Here is a 23,335-nt window from a genome sequence, read left to right as displayed (position 1 = left end):
AATAAGAGAGAAAATTTCTAACATAGAACACACCTTAAGTTGTGTTCGTTTTTTTTTTTGCTGGGAACTGATTATTTTCCACATACCTTATTAGCACACGATTAATTAAATATTAATTTTAAAAAACTTAAAAAATAAATTAATACGATTATTTTAAAATATATATATAATTTTTTATAGAAAAATATTTAATAATTTGGAAAACGTATGCTCAAAAGACGAGTGAGTGAAGTTAGGAAAGGTATCCAAATAACACATGCTTATGCTCCGTTTTGAGATCTCATTTAACTTTTGCTCTTTTACCACCGCAGTACAAGAAATATGATTAAACTTGAAAAACAGATTTATTTGATTTCTTTTTTAAGAAACTTAAAAACATTAAAAAAGGGGGAGAATATATTAGAAAACGCACGAAAACATGTTCATTAAAAAATGAGGGAGTTGCGGAGAACGCACCGTGTGCTACACTACCAGTCAGTAGGCGTCTAGTAGGCCGAGTATAGGCCATTGCCAGCGGCGACGATGCAACAGCGCTGTCCTAGGCTCCTAGTGCTAGCTGCGCAAGACGACGATGATACCCGAAGAGCTTTCACTGCACTGTGCTGACTTAACTCTGACAGTAGCGCTGCGTTTCACAGCCCCATCAATCAGAGTTCTTTCTCCTTTCTCCCCTAAACCAAACAATCTCCGTCAGCTGGTAGCTGGAGAGTACTCCATCCGTCCCAAAATATAACAACTACTCCCTCCGTCCTATAATATAAGAGATTTTAAATTTTTATTTGTAATATTTGACCACTCATCTTATTCAATTTTTTTATAAATATATAAAACAAAAATTTATGCTTAAAGTACTATAGATAATAAAGTAAGTCACAAATAAAATAAATAATAATTTCAAAAAAATTTGAATAAGACAAGTAGTCAAACGTTGCAAACAAAAACTCAAAATCCCTTATATTATGGGACAAAGAGAGTAACTTTTAGCTCTTAAAATTTGTCCTGAAATATAATAATTTCTCTACCAACATTATATTCCCATCCAATCACGACCCTCAACCATTCACTTTTCTCACCTACCTCCACTACCCATCCAATCATAACCCTCCACCACTTACTTTTATCTATTTTCTTAATAACCGTGTCTAATTCTAAAATTTATTATATTCTGGGACCGACGGAGTACTCGGTTTCACCCGGCCAAACATGTCAGTCACACATGAATGAGCACAACTTGTCAAGCTCCATGCCCATGATGAATTCATTAATTATATTCATGGCACGATACGTACAGTAGCAGCAGTATTAACACGGAGAAGACAGAGAGATCAATGAGCTGTGGGTGTCAATGCACCTGGCTAGTACTACCTCACTGCCTTAATACTGTATATAAATTTGCAAGAACAGTTAATGGTGTTTCACCGGCAAGGCGATCGATCCGAAGTCGAACGCCGTGCAAACACGTGAACCGCGATGGTCTGTCAGGCGGTTGGCGGGAAGTAGAAGGGGTGATCCGCCGGGAACGGCGGCTGCCGGCGGGTGGCGGCGGCGACGCCGGCGCCGGCGCCGGCAGAGAATCCTGATGATGCTGCAGCGTGGAGCAATGGCAAGTGAGAAGGGGCCTGCATTTGCCAAGCCTGTGTTGGGAACGGCATGGGACCCAGCTCAGGCCTTCTGTCCATTGGCCTCTCCTGCAGTTCCATTGCAATTTGCAACAGAGCAATCATCTATATGAGCTTTTTTTTTTTCACATTGCACTGTATCTTTCATGCTATCACAGCATAGGATTCTTAATGCTATAATGCTTCTCCTGCAGTTGGAACAGTACATATTCTAACTAAATAAAAATTTCAAAAGGAACAGATGGCACAATTGATTGGTTGTTCGTTACATTAACCTTAGTTATGCATGCGTGCAGTGTGCCAGCAGCCAGCAATATAAAGGATGGAAAAGCAAGATATAGTAGATCACTCAGAGCCGTGCAAGCTTTTAAACAGTATCTGAATCTAGAGCATCTTGAGGGTTAAAAGCTGCGCCAGGTGATCAGTGTACTAACTTGAAGTTATATCAGAACTGTAATACTGGAATGCTTTTTCAAAGAAAAAATCATGCTGACAGAACCACCTGACGAAATACTCAGGTATTTATCTACCCATCAGAATTCACAAGGGAAACGGTATCTAACAACTAATAGCTGCAGATAAATACCTGTACTCGAGGTAGAAGTACTAACAAAGGTAGTAAAAAGTAATGTTTGAACTTGCTAGATGACTGTTCTTAAGGCAGAAAGCATAGTATTCAGTTATAGAATCCTAAGCTCGTTAACGATAATTTATTTGACAAACCCATTAGAATTGGTAAGCAAGGGGTGTTGATAATAATACCTGTAGGTTCGGGAGGAAGCCAAGACAATGAGATGGGTACAAACGTTGATGCTGAGGGGGCAGTGGTGTGCTTTGGTGATGCACAGTCCATTGGGGAGACGAGCCCATTGGCTACAGCAACGCCAAAAGGTTAAACAAACGTTATAATATCCGGTCTTTCAGAACTTGGATCATCGACAACGTACTGATAAAAACAAGAAGTACAGTCCATCTTTATAGGAGGTTACATGGATAAGAGAAAGCTACAGTTGTTTCCATTCTACTACCATTTTTTTTTTTTTGCATGCACTTTTTTTCGACAGATATATACTTGCAGAGAAAATCATAAAAACAGGAAAAAAAATTGAAACTAAAAACAGAATTGAGAATTTATTACTTTCTATAAGCATTACGGCATTACCTGGTGGACTGTAATATTTGAAGATTCAGGGGAATCACAAGTTAACTGGAGGCCAGTTGTGGCGACATCGCTTTTGGAGTCACGCGCATTAGGTTGCGAAATCCGCAAATCCAAATCAAGATCGCCATCAACAATTGCTAAAGAAAAAAACAGTGATGGCTATGAGAAATGGTGTTTGGTGTGCTTCGGCTGAAACGGAAAATTCGATGGTGAGACTGATTGTAGTACCCTCATTTCCGGCGTCTGGTAAAGCATCCACATTGTAGGATGCAGGCTCGAAGTTGGTAACAGCTTCCCTCCCATTGAAGCGAATAGCTGCCCTGTCATATGCTCTACCAAATTCAACCAGACATGAATCGAAAGTGAGCGAGAAACCAGGAAGTTCATGACTCGTCATGCATGTCACTTCATCAAAGGAATAGTACCTTGCAGCTTCAACTTCGGTGTCAAAGAGCCCAAGGTATATGTACCTGCAAGAAGATATTTCTGAATTCTGAGACCACTTCAGATCAGAAAAGCGTAGTACATGCCTAACTGCTAGCTAGACTCTTTGATGACAATACTGTCTCTCCAGCTGAGAAAGTACATGTGTTTTCCCCAATATTGGCTGCGAATTGATGCACTGAGAATTGGAGATGTGGACCTCTCACCCGAATCATATTAAGACGCCCCAACCGGAAACAACTTGTGTCACACTAGCATGGCCATGGACTCAATTAATTAGCTTAAACTCATTATCATTCCTAACCTGAACATCTCACATCTGTACTTTCGTTTGTCACTCCTAATTATACGGTTGTGAAATTGAAGTATTGATGAAGGGGGATCACTAGCTAGCTAGCTAATTAAGCTTACTTCTTGCCAAGAAGTTGGCCCATGCGTGCCTCCCAGCGGCCGCACTTGTGCAGCGTGACGCCGCGGAACTTGGAGCTCCCCCTCGCGAATCCCGTGCTCTGTCGCCGGAGTATGTGCACGAACTCCTCCTTGGTCCAGTTCCTCATCTGCAGCAACCCAGCTCAGTTCACTCACATGAGATCGAAAGGTCGAGACGAGCTAGCTAGCTAGCATGGAGTATCATACTACGATTAGTATGTAATCATATATCTAGATCACCTGCTTCAGATCGTCCTCGTAGTCGCTCAGGTTGAAGTTGATGTCAGCCTCCAGTCCCCGGAACTTGATCGCAGCGCGATCGTAAGCCCTGCGTAAACATGATCGATCGATGCAAATTTAGCAACAAGTACATCAACCTCGATGAATCAATATGATTACCAGTTAATCCAACAAGGTTAATTAATTCTATTCACGCGATCGAGCTTAATTAATACATCACCTTGCTGCCGCGTGCGCCGTGTCGAAACCACCTGATGATAAATTTCATCAGCGTTAGCACAATACTACAAGATAGAGAGCTATAGCCAGCAATCGAATTCACAGCAACTAATGAAACTGATAATTAGTTGAATTGCTCATCACCTAGGTAGACTTGCTTCCCGCAATCCCTGCAGAGATTAGGAGGAAGAAAGCGAGGGATTAATGGCGGTAATCAGCTAGACACGGATGTGGATTAATCAGTTGATGATTAGTTGATTGATTAATTACCATATGTGCGACTCCCAGCGGCCGGTCCTCCTGTAGAAGGTGACGCCCCTGTACTGCGAGCTCCGCGACCTCGGCCCGCGCCGCGTCTTCTTCGCGACCACCGGCCGCTGCGCGAGGGCGGCATCCTCCGCCGCGCGGCGCGGCGGCTGCCACGCCGGCGCCGGCGACGGCGCCGCGGGAGGCGGAGGCGGGAGGAGCTGACGCGTCACGATCCCCGAGGCGGCCGGCAACTGATGCTGCTCCCCGGAGCACTCGTCGTCGTCGGGGCTGCTCGCGAGGAGGTCGAACCGGAATAATCCTCCGCCACCGCCACCGCCACCGCCGCCTCCGGCGTCCCCGGAGTTTAGCACCGAGGAGCTCGACGTGCCGGACCGTTCCGGCGACTCCACATTGAGATCCAACAACATCTCCAATCCTCACCACACCGGCAACCCAACCAAACACTTCCACCCTCTCTCGCTCTTCCGACTTCGATCGAGTTCAACTCACCACCAACTCTCCTCGCCTTCTGCTTCACCCTGGCTATAGCTCAGCTCGATCGTTGGCGCCTCGACTGACGACGACTCACTCACCGGCTTCGAGCGGTGGCGAGGCAGGAGCAGCAGCAACCACAGCACCAGGTGGTGGTCGCCATGGGGGGTTGGATGAAGAAGAAGAGGAGGAGGAGAGAGAGAGGTGGGGAGCAGCGGGAGAAAAGGAAATAGAGAGAGATGGATGGGACGTCGAAGTGGCGGAGGAGGGTATCTCAGGGAGGAGATGAGAAACTATCGCACAGGGGATTAGAATTTCGCTACGGCCACACGCGCAGCGGACGCCTCCGGTGGTAGGGACGGCGGCGGTGGCTAACGTGTCGCACGGCGATCGGCTCGCCGGAGATGGCCGGTCTCCACTCCCAAGTCCCCAACCTCTGGTCCTTTGGGAGAGAGACGATGATGAGCGGGTTTGCATTTGCGTGGGTTTTTCTAGGCGCTTATACTCGATAAAGAACTACTGTACCCAATTGGGGCGATTTTGTATGCGACAAATAGGACACCACATGGGTGTTAGTTTATTCAAAGTCGGCAGATTCTGACGTTAATTATAGCATATTAATAATCCGGATGATAGTTGGGCTTTGGGTTGAGTTTTTTTTTAAGACGTTACTTTATATATAATCATAGGCTAGATTTGTTGTGTACTAGTTGTGTCAGGTGAATTGTTATTATAAAATGAAGGACGTTGTCAAGGTGGTTATATGACTCGTGCGATATTACTTTTATTCGTGAATGTACTATGAAAGTATAAGTGAGTGATGTGATTTACAAATCATGTAAACCAAAGACTACAGGTGGAATATTCTAAACGTTCTTTAGAGCTTCCGATATGTTATTACATGGTGGTAGGATAAAGTAAAGTGAACCATATAAAAAAAGTCAAAGTATAAGTCTATTGAACAATAATGAAACCTTTTTATAATATACATAGCAATATTTAACACCATATAATTTACTAGTATAATAAGTATTATAAGATGTATTCCTAAAACAGACAGTGTATAGTGTATGGGACACATGGCCATTCATATCTTATTGTACTAGTAGCTAAAACCAAATAAACTTATAAATATCTTCATCGCAGAACAGGTTTTCTTTATCGTAAAAAAGGGAACAACCGTACCCTCTTGTTGGATAGTTTAGCCATTTGAGGCCACCAGCCAAGCGCGCAGCCGGGAGAGGGAGCACGGTCCAGACCGTGCACGTTGGATTTGACAGCCACAATCAGGAATCAACAACAGCAACAACAACGCGGAAAAGTGCACCGGGTAAGATTAGTTAGGCTACGTTACACCAGTGGCCAATCAGCAACGAACCATATGTGCATTGCATGCACACTGGCGTGCACCAGACAATTCCATTGCCCTCCACTTCAACTTTTTTTCATTTTTCACGGCACCGCGCGCGACAGCCATAATGGCAGGCAGCATCAAAACTCCTGTGGCATCCAACACGCTGAAAGCGCCGAACGCCGTACAGCCTCGGGCGCAGCCGTTTTAGGATGTGTTTAGTTCACGCAAAAATTAAAAGTTTGGTTAAAATTGAAACGATGTGATTGAAAAGTTGGAAGTTTACGTGTGTAGAAAAGTTTTGATGTGATGAAAAAGTTGAAAGTTTGAAGAAAAAGTTTGGAACTAAGGCCCTGTTTAGTTCCCAAATTTTTTTCCCAAAAACATCACATCGAATCTTTGAACACATGCATGAAGCATTAAATATAGATAAATGAAAAAATTAATTGCATAGTTAGGGAGGAAATCGTGAGACGAATATTTTGAGCCTAATTAGTCCATGATTAGCTATAAGTGCTATAGTAATCCACATGTGCTAATAACGGATTAATTAGGCTCAAAAGATTCGTCTCGCGGTTTCCATGCAAGTTATGAAATTATTTTTTTTCATTCGTGTCCGAAAAAACCCTTCAGACATCCGATGTGGCATCCAAAATTTTTCTTTTCATAAACTAAACAGGCCCTAAACAAGGCCTTAGGCCATTCTCAACCCAATGACTAGAATGGTGTCTATAGCATTAAATAAGCTGCCACCTAAAATGAAAAATGATGTAGCAAGTGAATAAATGAGGAATGAGAAGGAAAACATATCTTGCATGAGACATGGTTTCTACACAACATTCAAGACATCATGTGAGATAAGTGGCATTAATTGAAGTATGGATTAGTGATATTTACATTGGAATAGTAGTGTCTAGTACTAATTTCTTGATGATGTGGAGCTTACAGAAACTATGTCTAGTGTCATGGGTTGAGAATGGCCTTAGCCGCACTTGTACAGGCAAAGTGGAGTATATCCATCCATCACGCACGGCACGGTGAGTGGACTTAGCCGCGGCGGGCCGTGCAGTTGCAGTCGCTGCCCGCGCCGCGAGCGTGGAGGTCAAACCGCCCGTGCGCCACCGCGCAGCCGCCCGCTCGTGCCGTCGCCGCGCGCGGCGCGCGGCGCGTGGCTGGCTGTACGCTGGCCTCGGTTACGCCGCGCGCGGTCTCGCGGCGCGCACGGCGCACGTTTCTTCGTTTCACCGCGGCCGCGCGGCGCATGCTGCTTTGCGGCGCCGAAATTATAACTCGTAGTAACTCGTAACAGATCGATGGATGTGTGTACGATATGGATCGATCGGCTAAGTCTACGTCGCGTTGATGAACTCAACACGTTAGGCCAACTGTTACTATAGTCTAATAACTGGGCCCGTGTATAGCTGTGTACATGGGCGAAAATTATGCTATGTACCCGGCCGGCCCATGGCGTGCCATGGCCGTACGGTGTACCGGCTCTCCGATCCTGGACAGTGCAGAGGCCGCCGTACGTGCACGATCGATCGATCGATCCAAGCGGGGAAACGTTATTCGTTTCTAGAAAAAGCTTTTATTGGCGTAGGGCGACCCGTATAGCGTATGTACAGGTTTGACGTGAGAAGTGAGCGAATACGTAGCTCGCTAGCTGGATAAGCCGCGTTTTGTGCCGTGCGCACGAACGACTCGCGCGTGAAACTCTTTTAATCACTTTAGTCGACGTCAACTTAATAATTACATATAAACTTAAACAGGGACGGATCTAGAAAGGATTAATTAATAAATAAGAGGGCTTAAATAAACTATACAAAATTATATCCCTCTTCTAATAAATATATGACAGAAAATTTTAATAAGATCCCATGGTTAAAATCGCCCACTGGTGGAGAAACCATCTTTCGTCGGTCGGGCTATTTCCACAATAGTCCCGGTTGCAATAAAAACCGGGACTAAAGACCGGTTAAAAAGGGTAACAGGCATATTTGATCTTTAGTCCCCGTTGGTAACACCAACCGGGACTAAAGATGATCCTTAGTCCTAGTTCAAATGTTATCAGGGCTTGTCAGGCCTCCCCAGGAACCAACCGGGATTAAAGATCTATTTATAGTCCCGGTTGATAACACTAACTGGAATAAAAGATCGGCATGCGCAACATGGGCGCCGGAGAGTACGAGGCTAGATCGAAGAGGAGGAGGAGCAGTTAATATATTCTATCTCCTCCCTGGCCTTATCTCTTCCTCCTCCATATCTCTTCCTCTTCCTCCTCCTCTCCTTTGAACTTCTCTCCTCCTTTTCCTCTTTCTCCTCTACGAGCGCCGACGGGCGGAGGGCCTGGTGGCCGGCGGCGTGCCGGCGCGGCGGCGCGGCGCTAGGCGATGCGGCAGCACAGCGGCCTGGGCAGCCTCTTGGGCGGGGGGCCGCGCGCGGCGGCGGCGGCCGGCGGGGCCGCGCCCCGCGGCGACGGGCAGGCGGCCGGCGGGGCCACGCCTCCCGGCGGCGGCGCCCCGCGGCGGCGGGCAGGCGGCCGACGGCCGGTTGGGCCACGCCCGGCGGCAGCGAGCGGCCGTTTTTTTTTATAATCTGTGATTATTGAGATGTATAATTTTGTGATTCATTGGACATTTGTATAGATCTGAGATGTATAATCTGTGATGTATTTTGTATTGTTTAGGATTTGGGATGTATTTGATTTGTGTGTATGAGTAACTTTAAGATTTGTGATGTGGAGTTGAGATGTTATTTGATTTGGGGATTTGGGGATGTGCATGCCACTCGATTCGGGAGAAAATAAAAAGAAAATAAAAGAAAAGAAAACCATCTGGACTACCCGCTACTCTCTCTTTAGTCCCGGTTGATAAGAACAGCCGGGACTAAAGATCCCTCTTTTTTACTCCGGCTGTTGTTATCAACCGGGACTAAAGATCAATCTTTAGTCCCGGTTATTTTAACCGGGACTAAAGATACCTATCTTTAGTCCCGGATTGCTACTCTCGGTTGAAAACCCGAGATTAAAAGGGGTTACCAACCAGGAGTAAAGAAGGTTTCTCCACCAGTGGCCATCGCCATCGTCCTTACGACGTCGTGGTCTAGTTCACTGTGGGGATTGCTATTCAACCACCTTATCCTGGTCCTCGAAAAAGAATGGACAACTGTTCGGGATTAGCTAATGACCATTATCATTCATGAATAGCACTAGTACTTGGTTCGTGGCCACACGTCCATATATATTCTACTCCCTCCATTTTATAATATAAGTCATTCTAGCATTGTTTATATTTATATAGATGTTAATAAATCTAGATATAAACATATATATCGATTTATTAATATCTGTATGTATATGGACAATGCTAGAATGACTTATATTATGAGGAAATACTGTTTTTAAACAAGTGTTTGGTTCTCTGTTACTCATGTTAGAGCATGTTAGCGTACCACATATACTATTTTTAGCGTGCTCCATGTGTGCCAATAGTCCCGGTTTTTCAAGTCAATTTTGCTGTCGAAGTTGTGGTGCCGTGCACCAATGGAAAGAAGGATTTGCAGCCAAATGTGTCATTACCTTAGTATTATCCATTCAACTGCACTATGACTATCACTCAATAAAATAATAGTTAATTTGCAAGGTCGGAGATAAACTTCAGAGTGCAATAGCAAACGGTGAGTGGTTTTAATCCTGAGATTTATGTTCAATCCCTAACACGCTTACAATTTCTTTTTAAAAAAGTTTGGAGCGCTCACAATTTCTTTTTAGAAAAGTTTGGAGGGATGTGTCTCCCTCCAAATCTTGTTTTAAATTTGCAACGTTGTGTTTGCTACCAAATTTGTAATTAGCTCGGTATTATTACCAGTTGCACGCTGATTATATAAAATAGTGAATTTTCAAGTTTGTGTTTAATACCAAATTTATCATTAGCTTACGGCCTGTTTGGTAGAGCTCTAGCTCCTAAATTTAGCTCCAGGAGTTGGGTCTGGAGTGGAGTTGTGGAGCTGTCTAAACCCAGCTCCACAACTCTAGTTTATTTTGTGAGAGAGCTCCACCCAGCTCCATTCCTAATTTTAGTGGAGCTAAAACTGTTTGGCTGAGCGAGGGATGGAGCTGGAGCTAGAGCTGTGCCAAACAGGCCCTTAGTGTTATCATTGAGTTGCCCTCTGACTCTCTTTATAATATAGAAAATTTGCTCTCTTTTTTTATCGACGGAGACGAGTGTTTTTTAAAAGGAAAAAGTACACCCAAGGTCCCTCAACTTGTTATCGAGATACAAAATCGTCCCTCAATCACAAAACCAGATACTGGGCGTTCCCTAACTAACAAAACCATTCGTTTTAGGTCCCTCGGTGGTTTTGATCCTGGTTTTGTCCGACGTGGTGGCTGAGTCAGCGTGGGCCCCACGTGGACCCCACATATCAGACAATCCACGTCAGCCTCCTCTCTCTTCCCCTCCTCTCTCTCTCTCCCCTCCTCGGTTCCTCCTCTTTCTCACCCTTCTCTGCCTCTGACTAGGCTGGTCAGTGGGCGCGAGGCGAGAGAGGAGGAAGGCGGCGCAGCGGCGACGGTTGGCGGCGGCGGCAGCGGCGGGGGCGGTGACAGGAGAGAAGGGAGGGCGTCGGCATCGGCGGCGGTGACGACGGCGACGTGGGAGAAGGAGAGGGCGTTGCCGTGCGGGCGAGGTCGAGGACGGAGACCCCGGCGGCGGCCCGGCGGAGCATCGGCGGCGGCGGCGGTGGCGGTAGCGCGTCTGACTAGGAGAGCTCCGTCGGCGGCGACGACTGTAGCGCGTCCGCGCGTCGGTGGCGGCGGGGGTAGCGCGTCTGACTAGGAGAGCTCCGTCGGCGGCGACGACTGTAGCGCGTCCGCGCGTCGGTGGCGGCGGGGGTAGCGCGTCTGACTAGGAGCGGCTCCGTCGGCAGCGACAACTGTAGCGCGTCCTACCCTGGAGCGGCTCCGTCGGCGGCGGCGGCTGTAGCGCGTCGGTGCGTCTCCGTCGTCGCCGCCGCCGGCGATAACCTTCTGGAATTGGTACCGTCATCGCGGGCACCATCATAGGAGCGGCGGGAGCAGATGAGGGCGACTGGGTACATGGACGTTTGGTACTTGCTATGCTATCTTAGTCTGAAGTTCGCCATTGACATTTACTCAATTTGTTTATCCATCAGGTGCGCAGTCTGCCAATCATGGATTCTTGGATGCATCCAAGTACACAATCATACAGGCCGAGGTTCCAGCGGAGGAGGTCGACGATGTGGAAGCGACGAGGCGGGAGAGGAGGCAAAGGCGGCGGCGGGCGGCGGCGGTGGCTGCGAGGCGGGAGAGGAGATCCGGCGCCCGGCGACGCGGCGCCGGGCGACGAGGCGGTGGCGGGTGCGCCCTCGCCTTCCTCAAGCTCCGGCACCCAGCGCTCGCCCACGACGCACGCGCACGGCCGCTGCACGCCCACGTCGTTCCCGCCTCGCTACGCCTCCCCGGGCCCATCTTCGCCACCGCCGACGCTCCGCCGGGCCGCTGCCGGTGTCTCCGTCCTCGACCTCGCCCGCACGACGTCGCCCTCTCCTTCTCCCACGTCGCCGCCGCCGCCGATGCCGACGCCCTCCCTTCTACCCCGTCACCGCCCCCGTCGCTGCCGCCGCCACGGCGCCGCCCTCCTCTCTCGCCTCGCGCCCAACGGCCGGCCTAGTCAGAGGCAGAGAAGCGTGAGAAAGAGGAGGGGAGAGAGAGAGAGAAGGGGGAAGAGAGAGGAGGCTGATGTGGATTGTTTGAAATGTGGGGCCCACGTGGGTCCCACGCTGACTCAGCCGCCACGTCGGACAAAACCACCGAGGGACCTAATGCGAACGGTTTTGTTAGTTGAGGGAGGCCAGTTATCTGGTTTTGCGATTGGGGGACGATTTTGTATCTCGATGACAAGTTGAGGGACCTTGGTTGTACTTTTTCCTTTTTAAAATCGGTCATGCCTACATAATCCGATTGGAAAGCAACGGAAGGGATGGTTTATGGGCCTTTTTTGGGCAGCAAAAGGCGCATGTATATGGGCTGCCAGTCCACACAATCGAAGTGTCTTACTGGGCCTAATGCTTATGGCCTCAAAACATAAGAAAATATCAGAATAAGTCCACCTTTAAAAGTGACCCGAATCTAATTCATAACCCTAAACTGCAAAATCTAATTCATAACCCTAAACTGTAAAACCGGATGTCTTGACCACCCAAACTGTTGAAACCGGTGCAATTTGACTCCTTTGGTGGTTTTGGAGGGCGGTTTAGCTGACGTGACGCTTATGTGGTGGTGTTGATCTAGTCTTCGGGGTTGACGTGGCGCTTAGGTGGCATTTGAGTTAAAAACGTATACGTGGGACCCGTTTGTCATTCACACACATAAAAAATTGTGGGGCCCACAGACATGTGGGCCCCACATGTCATACTTCTTCTCCCTGCCACTGACATGCGGCGCTGATGGCATTGAAACCACCGGGGCGTGGCACGGGACGGAACACCTGCCCGCCGCTTCCGCAGCTGCCATGGCTGAGCTCGCTACGGTTCAATCCCGTTGGGCTCTCGGGCCGGGGGCTCACGTACTTGCACGGTTGGTTGATCTCGCCGCCGTCGACGCCGGCGCCGACCTCCATGGTGGTGGCGGTGGCGAGCTTCCGCTTGAGGGAGGAGTTCTAGTGATTCTTGACGGTGTTGTTGGTGCGGCCGGGGAGGAGCCACGTGATGGTGGCCCACCAGTTGCCGAGGCGGTCACCGTCCAATTCCTCGTCGTCCAATCCCTCGCCCCATGCCACTCCACTAGCCGCCACAGCGCCTCATCCTCCTCGGGACTTCATGGCCCCTTTATCCTATCACACTCTCCTTCCACCCCCATATCCAAATGATTTCCTCCTCCTCCTTCCTCGAGCTGCTCTAATGGCGGCGTGGGTGATTAGCGATGTGGATGTCTCATACTCGCCATCACCACTTTAGCTCCCGCCGCCGCTGCCGCTTCAACTCCTGCCCGTGCTCCCTGGCTCCCCGCAGCCGGCCGAAGGACTGAGAAAGAGAAAGAAAGAGAGAAGGGAGGAAGAGGGGATGGAAGGCCCGCGCGACGAGCTATTAGCTCAGTGGTAGAGCGTGCCCCTGATAATTGCGTCGTTGTACCATGGCTGTGAGGGCTCTCAGCCACATGGATAGTTCAATGTGCTCATCAGCGCCTGACACGAAGATGTGGATCATCCAAGGCACATTAGCATGGCGTACTCCTCCTGTTTGAATCGGAGTTTGAAACCAAACAAACTTCTCCTCAGGAGGATAGATGGGGCAATTCAGGTGAGATCCCATGTAGATCTAACTTTCTATTCACTCGTGGGTTCCGGGCGGTCCGGGGGCACTACGGCTCCTCTCTTCTCAAGAATCCATACATCCCTTATCAGTGTATGGAGAGCTATCTCTCGAGCACAGATTGAGGTTCGTCCTCGATGGGAAAATAGAGCACCCAACAACGCATCTTCACAGACCAAGAACTACGAGATCATGTTGGGGAAGAAGAAAGAGATGATGACATGTGGGGCCACATGTCAGTGTGTCCCACAATTTTTTAATGTGTGTGAATGACACGGATCCCACGTATATGTTTTTAATTCAAATACCACCTAAGCGCCACGTTAACTAAACATACTAGGTCAACACCGCCATGTCAGCGCCACGTCAGCGAAACCGCCCTCCAAAACCACGAAGGGAGTCAAACTGCACCGGTTTCAATAGTTCGGCGTCGAAATATCTGGTTTTGCGGTTTAGGGTCATGGATTAGATTCGGGTCACTTTTAAGGGAGTCCAAGTGGACTTATTCCGAAAATATCTGGTCATTTAGCCCATAAAAAACAGGTCCATAAGATTCTCTCCTAAGCTAAGCCACTTATACTTGAGCACGTATCGTAAGGAAAATCCACCGGTCGTCGCAAGCCCGCATCAACGAGCAGGAGGGATATAAAACCCTCCGCCCCCTCCTCCCCCAAACCCTTCCGCCGCCGCCGTCGCCGTCGCCTGCTCCAGCGCGCTCGCCGCCGGCCGCCCTACTCCCGCTCCAGGCCCGTCACCGCCGTCGCCGATCCAACATGGGGTAATGGATCCTCTATACTCTGCATCTAATCGCCGTCGCTCTATCCCTTGCGATTTCTAGCGTTCGTCAGATCTGTAGGAATAGTGTTTTGGGGTATTCAGGTCTACAAGCGCGAAGTTAGGAGTCCCATCCAATTTGTCCAACCAGAACGGATTTTTCCTTCTGTTTTATTCTATTTCGTTCATCTAACGATGTGCTGTTGTGATTTTACTTGTCTGATTCCATTCCAGAGACTTTGTTTGATGTAGTTTCAAATAATTTAGTGGCATATTGAGAGATATAGTGTCCATGAGCTATAAGATGCCTCTTGTGGCTGGAGCTGATTTAGTTGCTGTTCGAAATTATGAATTACCCTCCAGGTCTCCCTAGTCATTAGCAATCTATACATTTTTACGTTTTGCTACGGCAGTGTACACTATATGCTGAAATATGGATCATAATCTCATGGGTGTAGTAACTCTTTCTGATGAAATGCTCTCAATTCACTGGCTTAAGCAATCAGCATAGCATTCACCCCTAATTCAATATTTCCATGGCTAGACTCCACTGGAGTGTAAATATAGCAGGCTTGTTAACATTTTCTGTCTGCTGGATTGTGCTCTACTGATTTAAGTAGTAGTCACCACAACCATATCTAGTTGCATACATCTGTTTGCTATGCTATTGCCTTGTAGGAGTATTGCATAGTGGATGCATATTAGACGCATAGTGTTTCCCTTGGGAAATGTTTTCCAATTGGAGGCGACTATAAGAGGTGGTGGGACATTTGCGTTTGCCCTTAGCCTGATCGAACTTAAATTGCACTGTCGAATCTCTTTTGCTGCTTTCCCTTTAGCAAATTGGTTGTTCATGAGTGATGCTTGCAGTAAACTGGTTGTTGAGTCCTCAAAATTCGTCTCATACTTTTGGGTAGTTGAATCTTCTTCAATGGAGTGATCTGTCAGACAGAGTTGTACCTATGTACTTTTAGAACAAAAGCAATTACACTCATCTTAATATACCACTGTGCTAATATTTCTAGTTCCTTTGATGCTCATGTTGAAACTGTTTGACGTATAGCTTTAGAACTTTATTGATGCACTTGGTGTTTACATATATTTCTTGGATGCAATTGCAGTAAGACACGTGGTATGGGAGCTGGGCGCAAGCTCAAGACCCACAGGAGAAACCAGAGGTGGGCCGACAAAGCATACAAGAAGAGCCATCTTGGCAATGAATGGAAGAAACCCTTTGCTGGTTCATCTCATGCAAAGGGCATTGTCCTTGAAAAGATGTAAGTGCAATAAACGTAGAGCAATTATTTGCTCTGAAGAACATTCAATAACCAACATGCATTACTTTATCTGCAGTGGCATTGAAGCTAAGCAGCCAAACTCTGCTATCCGTAAGTGTGCTCGTGTTCAGTTGGTGAAGAATGGGAAGAAGATAGCTGCCTTTGTGCCGAACGATGGTTGCTTGAACTTCATCGAGGAAAATGTATGTTCAACTGCTGCCATACAGAGCTTTCTTGTTGCTTATCATGTTCTTACCATTTTCCGTTCGGGATATGCAGGACGAGGTGCTCATCGCTGGGTTTGGTCGTAAGGGACATGCTGTGGGAGACATTCCCGGTGTCCGTTTCAAGGTGGTGAAGGTCTCCGGCGTCTCTCTCCTCGCCCTCTTCAAGGAGAAGAAGGAGAAGCCAAGATCTTAAATCCTATTCCCCTCCATTGCAAGCAGCTGGAGCGGCATGGCGGCTATAAGAAGTACAATTAGCTACATTCAGCTAATGAATTCTGGGGCCTTCCTTTTCTGCTTCTGGCAGCTAATCTCTCTCTGAAATTCAGACTCGATGTTGTGGTGAACATGTCAATCGTATTTTTACCCCCCCTAATCACCTGAATTCAAATTCCATATAGAAGTAGCAGCGGATTTGGTTTCCTTCAGCGCGATTTTAAAATTCAAACCTGGAATGTCGTGGAGTGAAGTAGTGTCATCATATGCTTGTGAATCTCTGCAAGTTGCAAGCAGCCTATTTTGTTGTTTTCTTGTGGCGCGGTTTGAATCTTGAATGAAGTCATCATTTTGAAATCTCTCCCTCTATGCTGAAACGGAACGGATCTGATCTGATCCACGTGCGGGTTCATCTGAGCCGTTGGCGGCGAGATCGGACGGCCCAAGAAAGGCCTCGCGGCCGCAACGAACCGGATAAACCCGGGCCTCCGTCCCCATTGGACCCGGTTGAAAACCCCACGGGCCATCCCGATCTGTGCCAGGTCAGCAGCCTATCCGGGCCCACACGCATAGGACATAGCTCCCCCTACCCATCAACTCACACCAATACTTTTACCCAACCCCACCCACTTCCACGTGGGTCCCATGACTCGCCTCAGGTTGTGGGCCCACCATGTCAGCCTCATTTCACCTGCCGGGTAGAGCCGCGAGTCGGGACCAAACAAAACCGGGCCCCTTTTACATCGGCCCGGTGTAATAAAGAAGCGAAGGAAGCAGCCGGAATCCAGTTTTCTGTGTCCGGCTCGGCTCGTCGGCGACGCCTCGCACCGTCGCCGCTCACCGGCGCTCCTCCGCCGCCGCTCGCCGCCGGAGGAGGGATAGAGTGCTCGTCGGTGCGGTTTGATGGAAATGGCCCCCGCGGCGCAGGTGGCGTCGAACCCGCGGACGGTGGAGGACATCTTCAAGGATTACTCGGCGCGGCGCGGCGCGCTCGTCCGCGCGCTCACCTCAGGTAAGGTCTCCCCGCGTCCGCGTCCGCGTCCGCCTCCGCCTCCTCCAGTTCGTGCGGCACTGACTCCCTGCGCAGATCTAACGCTAGGCTTCGCGTCTGTCTGTCTCTCGTGTGCTGCCGTGCAGATGTGGACGAGTTCTTCGGGCTCTGCGACCCAGGTGAGTTGAGTGAGGGGGTGGATTCGATTTCCGCTCGCGGCGAGGTGTTCGTCCGGGTGCGTGTGGGCGGCGGTGGATCCGGGTGGTGGTGGTGGTGGGGGGACTGAGCGGATCGGATTTGCCTTTTGTAGATAAGGAGAATTTGTGCCTGTACGGCCTCGCCAACGGGAGCTGGGAGGTGGCGCTGCCGGCGGAGGAGGTGCCGCCGGAGCTGCCCGAGCCGGCGCTCGGCATCAACTTCGCCCGCGACGGGATGAACCGCCGGGACTGGCTCTCCCTCGTCGCCGTCCACTCCGACTCGTGGCTCGTCTCCGTCGCCTTCTTCTTCGCCGCGCGGCTCAACGGAAACGAACGGTACTACTCGCTCGCATCCGCAATTCCGCATACCTTCCCCGAATTCAATTTCTTGGCTGGAAAAAAAAGAAAGTCAGTAAAATTTTCAGTGTCTCTTTCCTGACAGAAAGATTTGTGCAGTTCAAAGCTGCCTTTCGGTACAGTAGTTTGCTTGATTGTTAGGTGAAGGAGGATTCGCGTGATCGATTTCATGGTCTAATTTTTGTTTCAGTTGGCGCATGTGTCTGCATGTGCACATGTATCCCGTGCTCTTCTTTTTGTTTCCTTTCTTTGCTTTGAGTGAATTGGAGTCATGCGTTCTGGATGTGCTGGCTGTAGTGTACTGGCCGTTCTATGTGAGTTTTACATCCTTACCCTTCTTTCATGATAGAATTATCAATTCATACTCTAGGGTTCATATTGATTCATGGTAGCTGCTCGTAAGAATTTAGTGCCTATCCTATCCCATTTTAGTTTTTGAATTGAAAAACTTTTCCAGAACTTGATTTAATGAGTCGCAGAGTCTAGCAAATGCAGGCTTTAAAGATTGAAGTAGCACCTACAAGACTCTTATATTAAATGAAGGGCCATTCATTTCTGCATTTTTCTGGCATGTCAACTGCGCCACAACTTACTCCATTTCATTGTGGTTGGAGAAGGTGTACATTTACTAGTACTAGTTGATATAGGAGTAATGTGTATACGGAGCAAATATGACAATACGTGTATATGCCTACATAGTACTATTCCCGTCTTAAAATAAGTTCACTTTTATACATAAATCTAGACACTTATTTTGGGACAGAGGTAGCAAGCCATTACTTGATTCCTTGGTCAAGTGCTATGCAAGTAGGTCTCTATTATTCTCCTTTTAGAGCTTTTGGCATTTTAGCTGGCATGATATATCATATATGACCAAATTATTCTAAGATTTTCGTAGCATTTGTTACCAGAAATTTTAGATTAGTAGTGGAGTTTAGCACACAATGCATGCCAGAAAAATATGCTTTCCATCTACTTATGTACTTCATGATGTATCTGTGCTGAAGTTAAATTTTCTTTACTAAGGTGAATAAATCAATGAGGTCATGACAAAAGGAGTACTTGATGCTCGCATCGATGTTAAGCATCAAAATGCCCCTTATTTCAGCTTTCTTGTTCATCCCATCGTTGTTCATTTGTCTAGAGACAGTTGTAGCTAATTGCGGGTATGGGATGTTATATCTAGAACTTAGGAGCACATAATGACATTTTCTGCTAGACATAATCCTACCACTTTTATTCCAATATAGTCTACTGCTGGTATGTCGACAATGCAATCAAAGGGATTAGGCAACATATTTAGGCTTTACTTATTGTTCAACTCTGCGCATATAGTTTGTGGCAGAGGTGTTCTGTTGATAAAAGCGATAACTTGTTTCTTCTTAGTTTAAGAAGTCTGCGTATGCTATGTCCTGGTATGCTATTAGGGTCGTAATCCAGAATCTCGTGTTTTCCACATCAATGTATTTCTCTGTACTAGTTTAGTTTTATGTTATTCATTTTTTTCTTCTTATTTTTCAGGATTAGATGTGTATTTTAACTGAAGAAATGATGTATAGTATTTCTGTTTATGCTACTGAGCTACTCTATTATACTACATGTTAGTCACTTAGTCTCGTCTTTGGCATGCTATCCATGATGGTGTGTTACTATTCTCATGTACATGTATCTGCCCCATCACCTTAAAATTCAATGTTTGCCAAAAAAAAAAAAGTTCCGCAATGCTTACGAGTAGTTTCTTTGCTGCTGACTGTATGTTGACTTTAGGCTGTTACTGAATACTCTCCCGGGCTAATAATATTAGTCATTTTGAACAAGGGTAAAGTCAAACTTTAAAATCTTTGACTATCTAAAATATTTATCTTAAAAATATGGAAACATATGTGTAGATTAGTCTTAAAAAATACTTCAATAAAATTATATATTTGTTGATATTTCTATATATATTATAATAGAAAATAGTTGCTAAAGTTACTTTTTGGAGACCATGCGCTTGGAGGGAGTTACAATATTGCTCCTTTTGTTTCTCAGGAAGCGGCTCTTCAACATGATCAATGATCTACCTACTGTATATGAAGCATTGGTTGACAGGAAGCACGTCAGGGATAGGTCTGGTGTCGATAGCAGCGGAAAATCCAAACATTCAACAAAGGTTAGTATTTCCCTCCCCCAAAATTCAGAAACTTCAAATGCAGTTACTTCAGATTTTGTAACCTAAGCTACAATACACAGAGAACAGGCGAAGGGCAGGTAAAGCGCTCCAGGGTTGTCGCAGAGGAGTACGAGGACGACGACGAAGAACACAACGAGACATTCTGCGGAACTTGCGGTGGCCTCTACAACGCGAACGAGTTCTGGATCGGGTGCGACATCTGTGAGCGGTGGTTCCACGGCAAATGCGTCAGGATAACCCCGGCTAAGGCGGAGCACATCAAGCACTACAAGTGCCCTGACTGCAGCAGCAGCTCCTCCAAGAAAACCAGGCTATAGGTTAAATTGTGGTGTGTGCAATCTCCTCTGACCAATCTGATCAAACGACAATCTGTCCTGCCACTAGGAAAAAAAAGATGGTGAAGCTGTTCTTCGGTCCAATGTCGTAGCTTAGCTAGATGTGAAGTCATCTAGACATTGTGCTGTGTGGTAGATGAGGCAAAAAAGAGTGAACTGAAAAGACGGGAAAAACGTATTCGATCTTTAGCTTTGTTTTATAAATGTTTTCTTCATTGTCACCGATGTGCTTTGGGTTTTTTCAGACTTCAGAGCATGGGTATCGTTGTTGAATTGTAGCTGCATGCATTGCATGATATATTTGTCAAGTGCTCAACAACTGGAGCATTCCCAATCATAGCGTCTCTGCACATTTCCATTATTCATAAACACAGAGTGCTTGCTGAAAATGGCATAATAACACATTAACACACGAGTAATCTACTCAGGCAGAAGGATTAATGCATAGAAGGATCAAGAGATGAAGCCTCTGCTCTTGAGGCTTTCCACTGAATCCCTGATGATCTTCTCCATGGGACTGAACTGCAAACCCAGCGCGATCAGCTTCTTCGACGCAGCCTCTGCTCTCACCAGCCCAGGCTGCGTTTCCTTGGGTAATCTGCCACACAAAAACCAAAAATAATTTATCAGTTAGTGATATTTGCAATTGCAGCTGCATCATTCACAGTTTGATATAGTCATGGAAGCATTTGGAGATTTATGTGGTACGTCTAAGGTTTTTGCCGGGAAGGCCGAAGGAGGCCATCCGAATGTATTAAGAAGGTACGTCTAAGGTTTGGCGTGGCAACCTTTGGCTGCGAACCAAACAGGCCCTACAGTCCACTAAACTCACTTTGGCACTTTGTACTCGGGGTAGAGCTCGGCGACTTTGGAAGCGAAATCGCTCCAGTGAGCAATGGACTGCACGCAGAGGTGCCTCCCGGATGCAGATGGGTTCTCGTACAGCAGAATATGGGCAAGAGCAACGTCTTCCACATGGACTGGCCCCATGTAAAAATCCGCATACTCCTCTGTGCAACCTGCATTGTCACAATGGTGAGCATGTTTAGGTGTTTCCTTGCAGTAGCAATCACAGCTGGAAGAGGCAACCATTCAATCAAGAATTTCTAGGCACACAAAATTGCCATTCTATCCCTCACACTGAATCAAACAAGAGAAGTTTTTGAGTAGCACATGCATGGTCATTTAGGAATCAACGGTTCTCTTTTATGCCAACTGAACTGAAGAAGCCTATTTTTCATGTCATTACATCAAGTGTTGAGGGATAGCAAAACATGCGGTTTCACTCTCTGGTGATACTAATCACTGTGACATATTCAGTGCAGCACTATCAGCTTCCTAGTATTCTCAGTATTTGTGGTAATTTTTTTTTTGGAACAAGTATTTGTGGTAATTTACCTAGAGCAATCAATCTTAACATACTTGATACTTTCTGAGGGTTATAAGTTCCTAGTTTGTGCAAGCACATGAATCAGTTTCCCTCTTCCACACATTAATCACATTGATTGGAAACAATATCACTTGTCCTAGAATAGTACTATTCAGACTTAACTATGGTTAAGATCAGCTACATGATTGATCCAAAATGCATACCTTCGAGTAGGCGAACAAGCATGGCCATGCTAGCATTGATCGTCGGTGGGATTACCAGGCCCATGACAGTTCCTGGGTTAACCACAACCACATCCAATCCATTCTCCTCTGCAAACTTCCATGCTGCCTTCTCTGCCAATGTTTTTGAAGCAGGGTACCAAACCTATGCACAACCAACCAAAGCGTGCCTCAGATACCAGCGAAAAGGTTCATATAATTGCAGCGATGTGTGGGCTGCATGATGTAAATTCTGCAGTCCTTTTCCATGTTATCATTGACTGAATTTTGTTCCCATTGGGTCTAGGAGAATCAAATGCAGAAAGCAACATGTAAAAGAAATTATTGATATCATTTTCATCTCACCAAACAGCACTGGCATGCATGGAGAGTGCAGCCTTTTCTTGTCTTGCTAGAAACTTATTTCCCCCCTCTAAACTGATAATAATAATAGAGTAAATTTCAGAAAACTACAACTATTTTGTCAAAAGTATCAATTTGCTACAATTTTAATTTTAGCTAAGCATTTCAGAGAACTGCAACAATAGTGTCCGATTTTATCATAGAACTATAACTTTATTTGCTCGACAATTTTAGACCCGCATGCCATACACACACGAGGGGATAAAGTTGTAGCATTATGCTAAAAATGTTTGCTATTATTGCAGTTTTGTGAAACACGTTGCTAAAGTCCCAGCAAAATGATAGTTTTAACCAAACAGTTGCAGTTTTGTGAAATTTACTCGTTATAATATCATCATCAATTTGCACTTCGCACACTGTCAAATAATTCCAATGAGAATGGAAGAAAAATGGAGATGCCAAGACACAAGACTGCTCACCCCGTTCTTCTCGCAGTAGTCAAGGTCAGTCCAGCAGCGCTCGTCGCGCACCTCGCCGGCCGGCCAGCCGGGGCTGGGCACGATGGCGGAGATGGACGAGGTCACCACCACCCGCCGCACTCCGCCGGCGTCCTTGGCCGCGCGCAGCACGTTCAGCGTCCCCTCCACCGCCGGCACCATCAGCTGCGCCTGCAAACAACGGGAACACGGCCGGAGGCGGTGAGCCTGGAGCCCGCCGACGCCGACGCCGACGAGGCCGGTACGGACGTCGAGAGGAGAAGAGTCGCCGGCCGGTGTACCTGGGGGTCGAGGACGCGGTCCACGATGCAGGGGGAGGCGAGGTGGAAGACGCCGGAGCAGCCCCGCGCGGCGGCGAGGAGGGCGGCGCCGTCGAGGAGGTCGCCCGGGAACACGCGGAGGCGGCGGCCCTCGCCGCCGCCGGCGGCGGCGAGCGCGTGGAGGTGGTCCGTCTCGGCCTTGTCATCTGCACAGCACAACACCATTGTCTTCATCACCTCCTCCGCCTTGCAAGCAAACAAGCAGCAGTAATGGCGGTTTCGCACTGACCGGGGTTGAGGACGGCGGCGTGGACGGAGTAGCCGCGGGCGAGGAGGCGGCGAACGAGACACGAGCCGATGAAGCCGCTCGCGCCGGTGACCAGCACCGTCTCCCCCTCCCCTCCTCCGCCGCCGCCGCTCGCCATTGTCGCCGACGAGAGAGACTCGAGCTCTCGTGTGAGAGAGCTGTGGCTTGTGAGCCTGGAGCTTTTATTGTCGATGTGGCTGGTACCTACTAGTAGCACTGTAGCACAGTACAGTACAAAGC

General features: G+C 47.5%; 4 protein-coding genes and 1 long non-coding RNA gene across 8 annotated transcripts; 3 read left to right on the top strand and 2 right to left on the bottom strand.

Moving 5' to 3' along the window:
* Nucleotides 1-1,250: 1,250 nt before the first annotated feature.
* On the bottom strand, nt 1,251-5,327 carry LOC4334582 (APETALA2-like protein 2). 3 transcript variants are annotated; one of them, XM_015772885.3, is made up of 10 exons: nt 4,384-5,327; nt 4,258-4,283; nt 4,115-4,145; nt 3,895-3,982; nt 3,637-3,782; nt 3,207-3,251; nt 3,010-3,113; nt 2,782-2,918; nt 2,382-2,492; nt 1,251-1,807 (listed from the first exon to the last, which is right to left on the bottom strand). In XM_015772885.3, exons 1-10 carry the CDS (start codon nt 4,788-4,790, stop codon nt 1,772-1,774), a joined length of 1,131 nt encoding a protein of 376 aa, XP_015628371.1. In that variant the 5' UTR covers nt 4,791-5,327; the 3' UTR covers nt 1,251-1,771. The 3 variants fall into 3 exon arrangements, with proteins under 3 accessions (XP_015628371.1, XP_015628369.1, XP_015628370.1); XM_015772883.3 differs by having other exon boundaries at nt 1,251-1,688; XM_015772884.3 differs by having other exon boundaries at nt 1,251-1,688; nt 3,010-3,101.
* A 5,638-nt stretch (nt 5,328-10,965) lies between these two features.
* On the top strand, nt 10,966-12,218 carry LOC136355789 (uncharacterized). Its single transcript, XR_010740175.1, has 2 exons — nt 10,966-11,296; nt 11,378-12,218. It is a non-coding gene; the product is annotated as an uncharacterized lncRNA (long non-coding RNA).
* Nucleotides 12,219-14,141: 1,923 nt separating this feature from the next.
* Nucleotides 14,142-16,382, top strand: LOC4334580 (40S ribosomal protein S23). Its single transcript, NM_001418942.1, has 4 exons — nt 14,142-14,312; nt 15,430-15,585; nt 15,662-15,788; nt 15,865-16,382. Exons 1-4 carry the CDS (start codon nt 14,308-14,310, stop codon nt 16,003-16,005), a joined length of 429 nt encoding a protein of 142 aa, NP_001405871.1. The 5' UTR covers nt 14,142-14,307; the 3' UTR covers nt 16,006-16,382.
* A 429-nt stretch (nt 16,383-16,811) lies between these two features.
* On the top strand, nt 16,812-20,415 carry LOC4334579 (PHD finger protein ALFIN-LIKE 3-like). 2 transcript variants are annotated; one of them, NM_001418940.1, is made up of 5 exons: nt 16,812-17,037; nt 17,163-17,195; nt 17,327-17,549; nt 19,602-19,722; nt 19,803-20,415. In NM_001418940.1, exons 1-5 carry the CDS (start codon nt 16,929-16,931, stop codon nt 20,058-20,060), a joined length of 744 nt encoding a protein of 247 aa, NP_001405869.1. In that variant the 5' UTR covers nt 16,812-16,928; the 3' UTR covers nt 20,061-20,415. The 2 variants fall into 2 exon arrangements, with proteins under 2 accessions (NP_001405869.1, XP_025879826.1); XM_026024041.2 differs by lacking the exon at nt 17,163-17,195 and having other exon boundaries at nt 19,803-20,412.
* Nucleotides 20,344-23,270, bottom strand: LOC4334578 (cinnamoyl-CoA reductase CAD2). Its single transcript, XM_015774368.3, has 6 exons — nt 23,078-23,270; nt 22,810-22,994; nt 22,511-22,699; nt 21,672-21,834; nt 20,911-21,097; nt 20,344-20,676 (listed from the first exon to the last, which is right to left on the bottom strand). Exons 1-6 carry the CDS (start codon nt 23,211-23,213, stop codon nt 20,532-20,534), a joined length of 1,005 nt encoding a protein of 334 aa, XP_015629854.1. The 5' UTR covers nt 23,214-23,270; the 3' UTR covers nt 20,344-20,531.
* Nucleotides 23,271-23,335: the final 65 nt, after the last annotated feature.

This window comes from Oryza sativa, chromosome 3 (genome assembly GCF_034140825.1).
Source record: "Oryza sativa Japonica Group chromosome 3, ASM3414082v1".
Lineage (NCBI taxonomy): Eukaryota > Viridiplantae > Streptophyta > Magnoliopsida > Poales > Poaceae > Oryza > Oryza sativa.
Note: the sequence above shows the minus strand (reverse complement) of the source record. Positions and strands in the feature narration are given on the sequence as shown.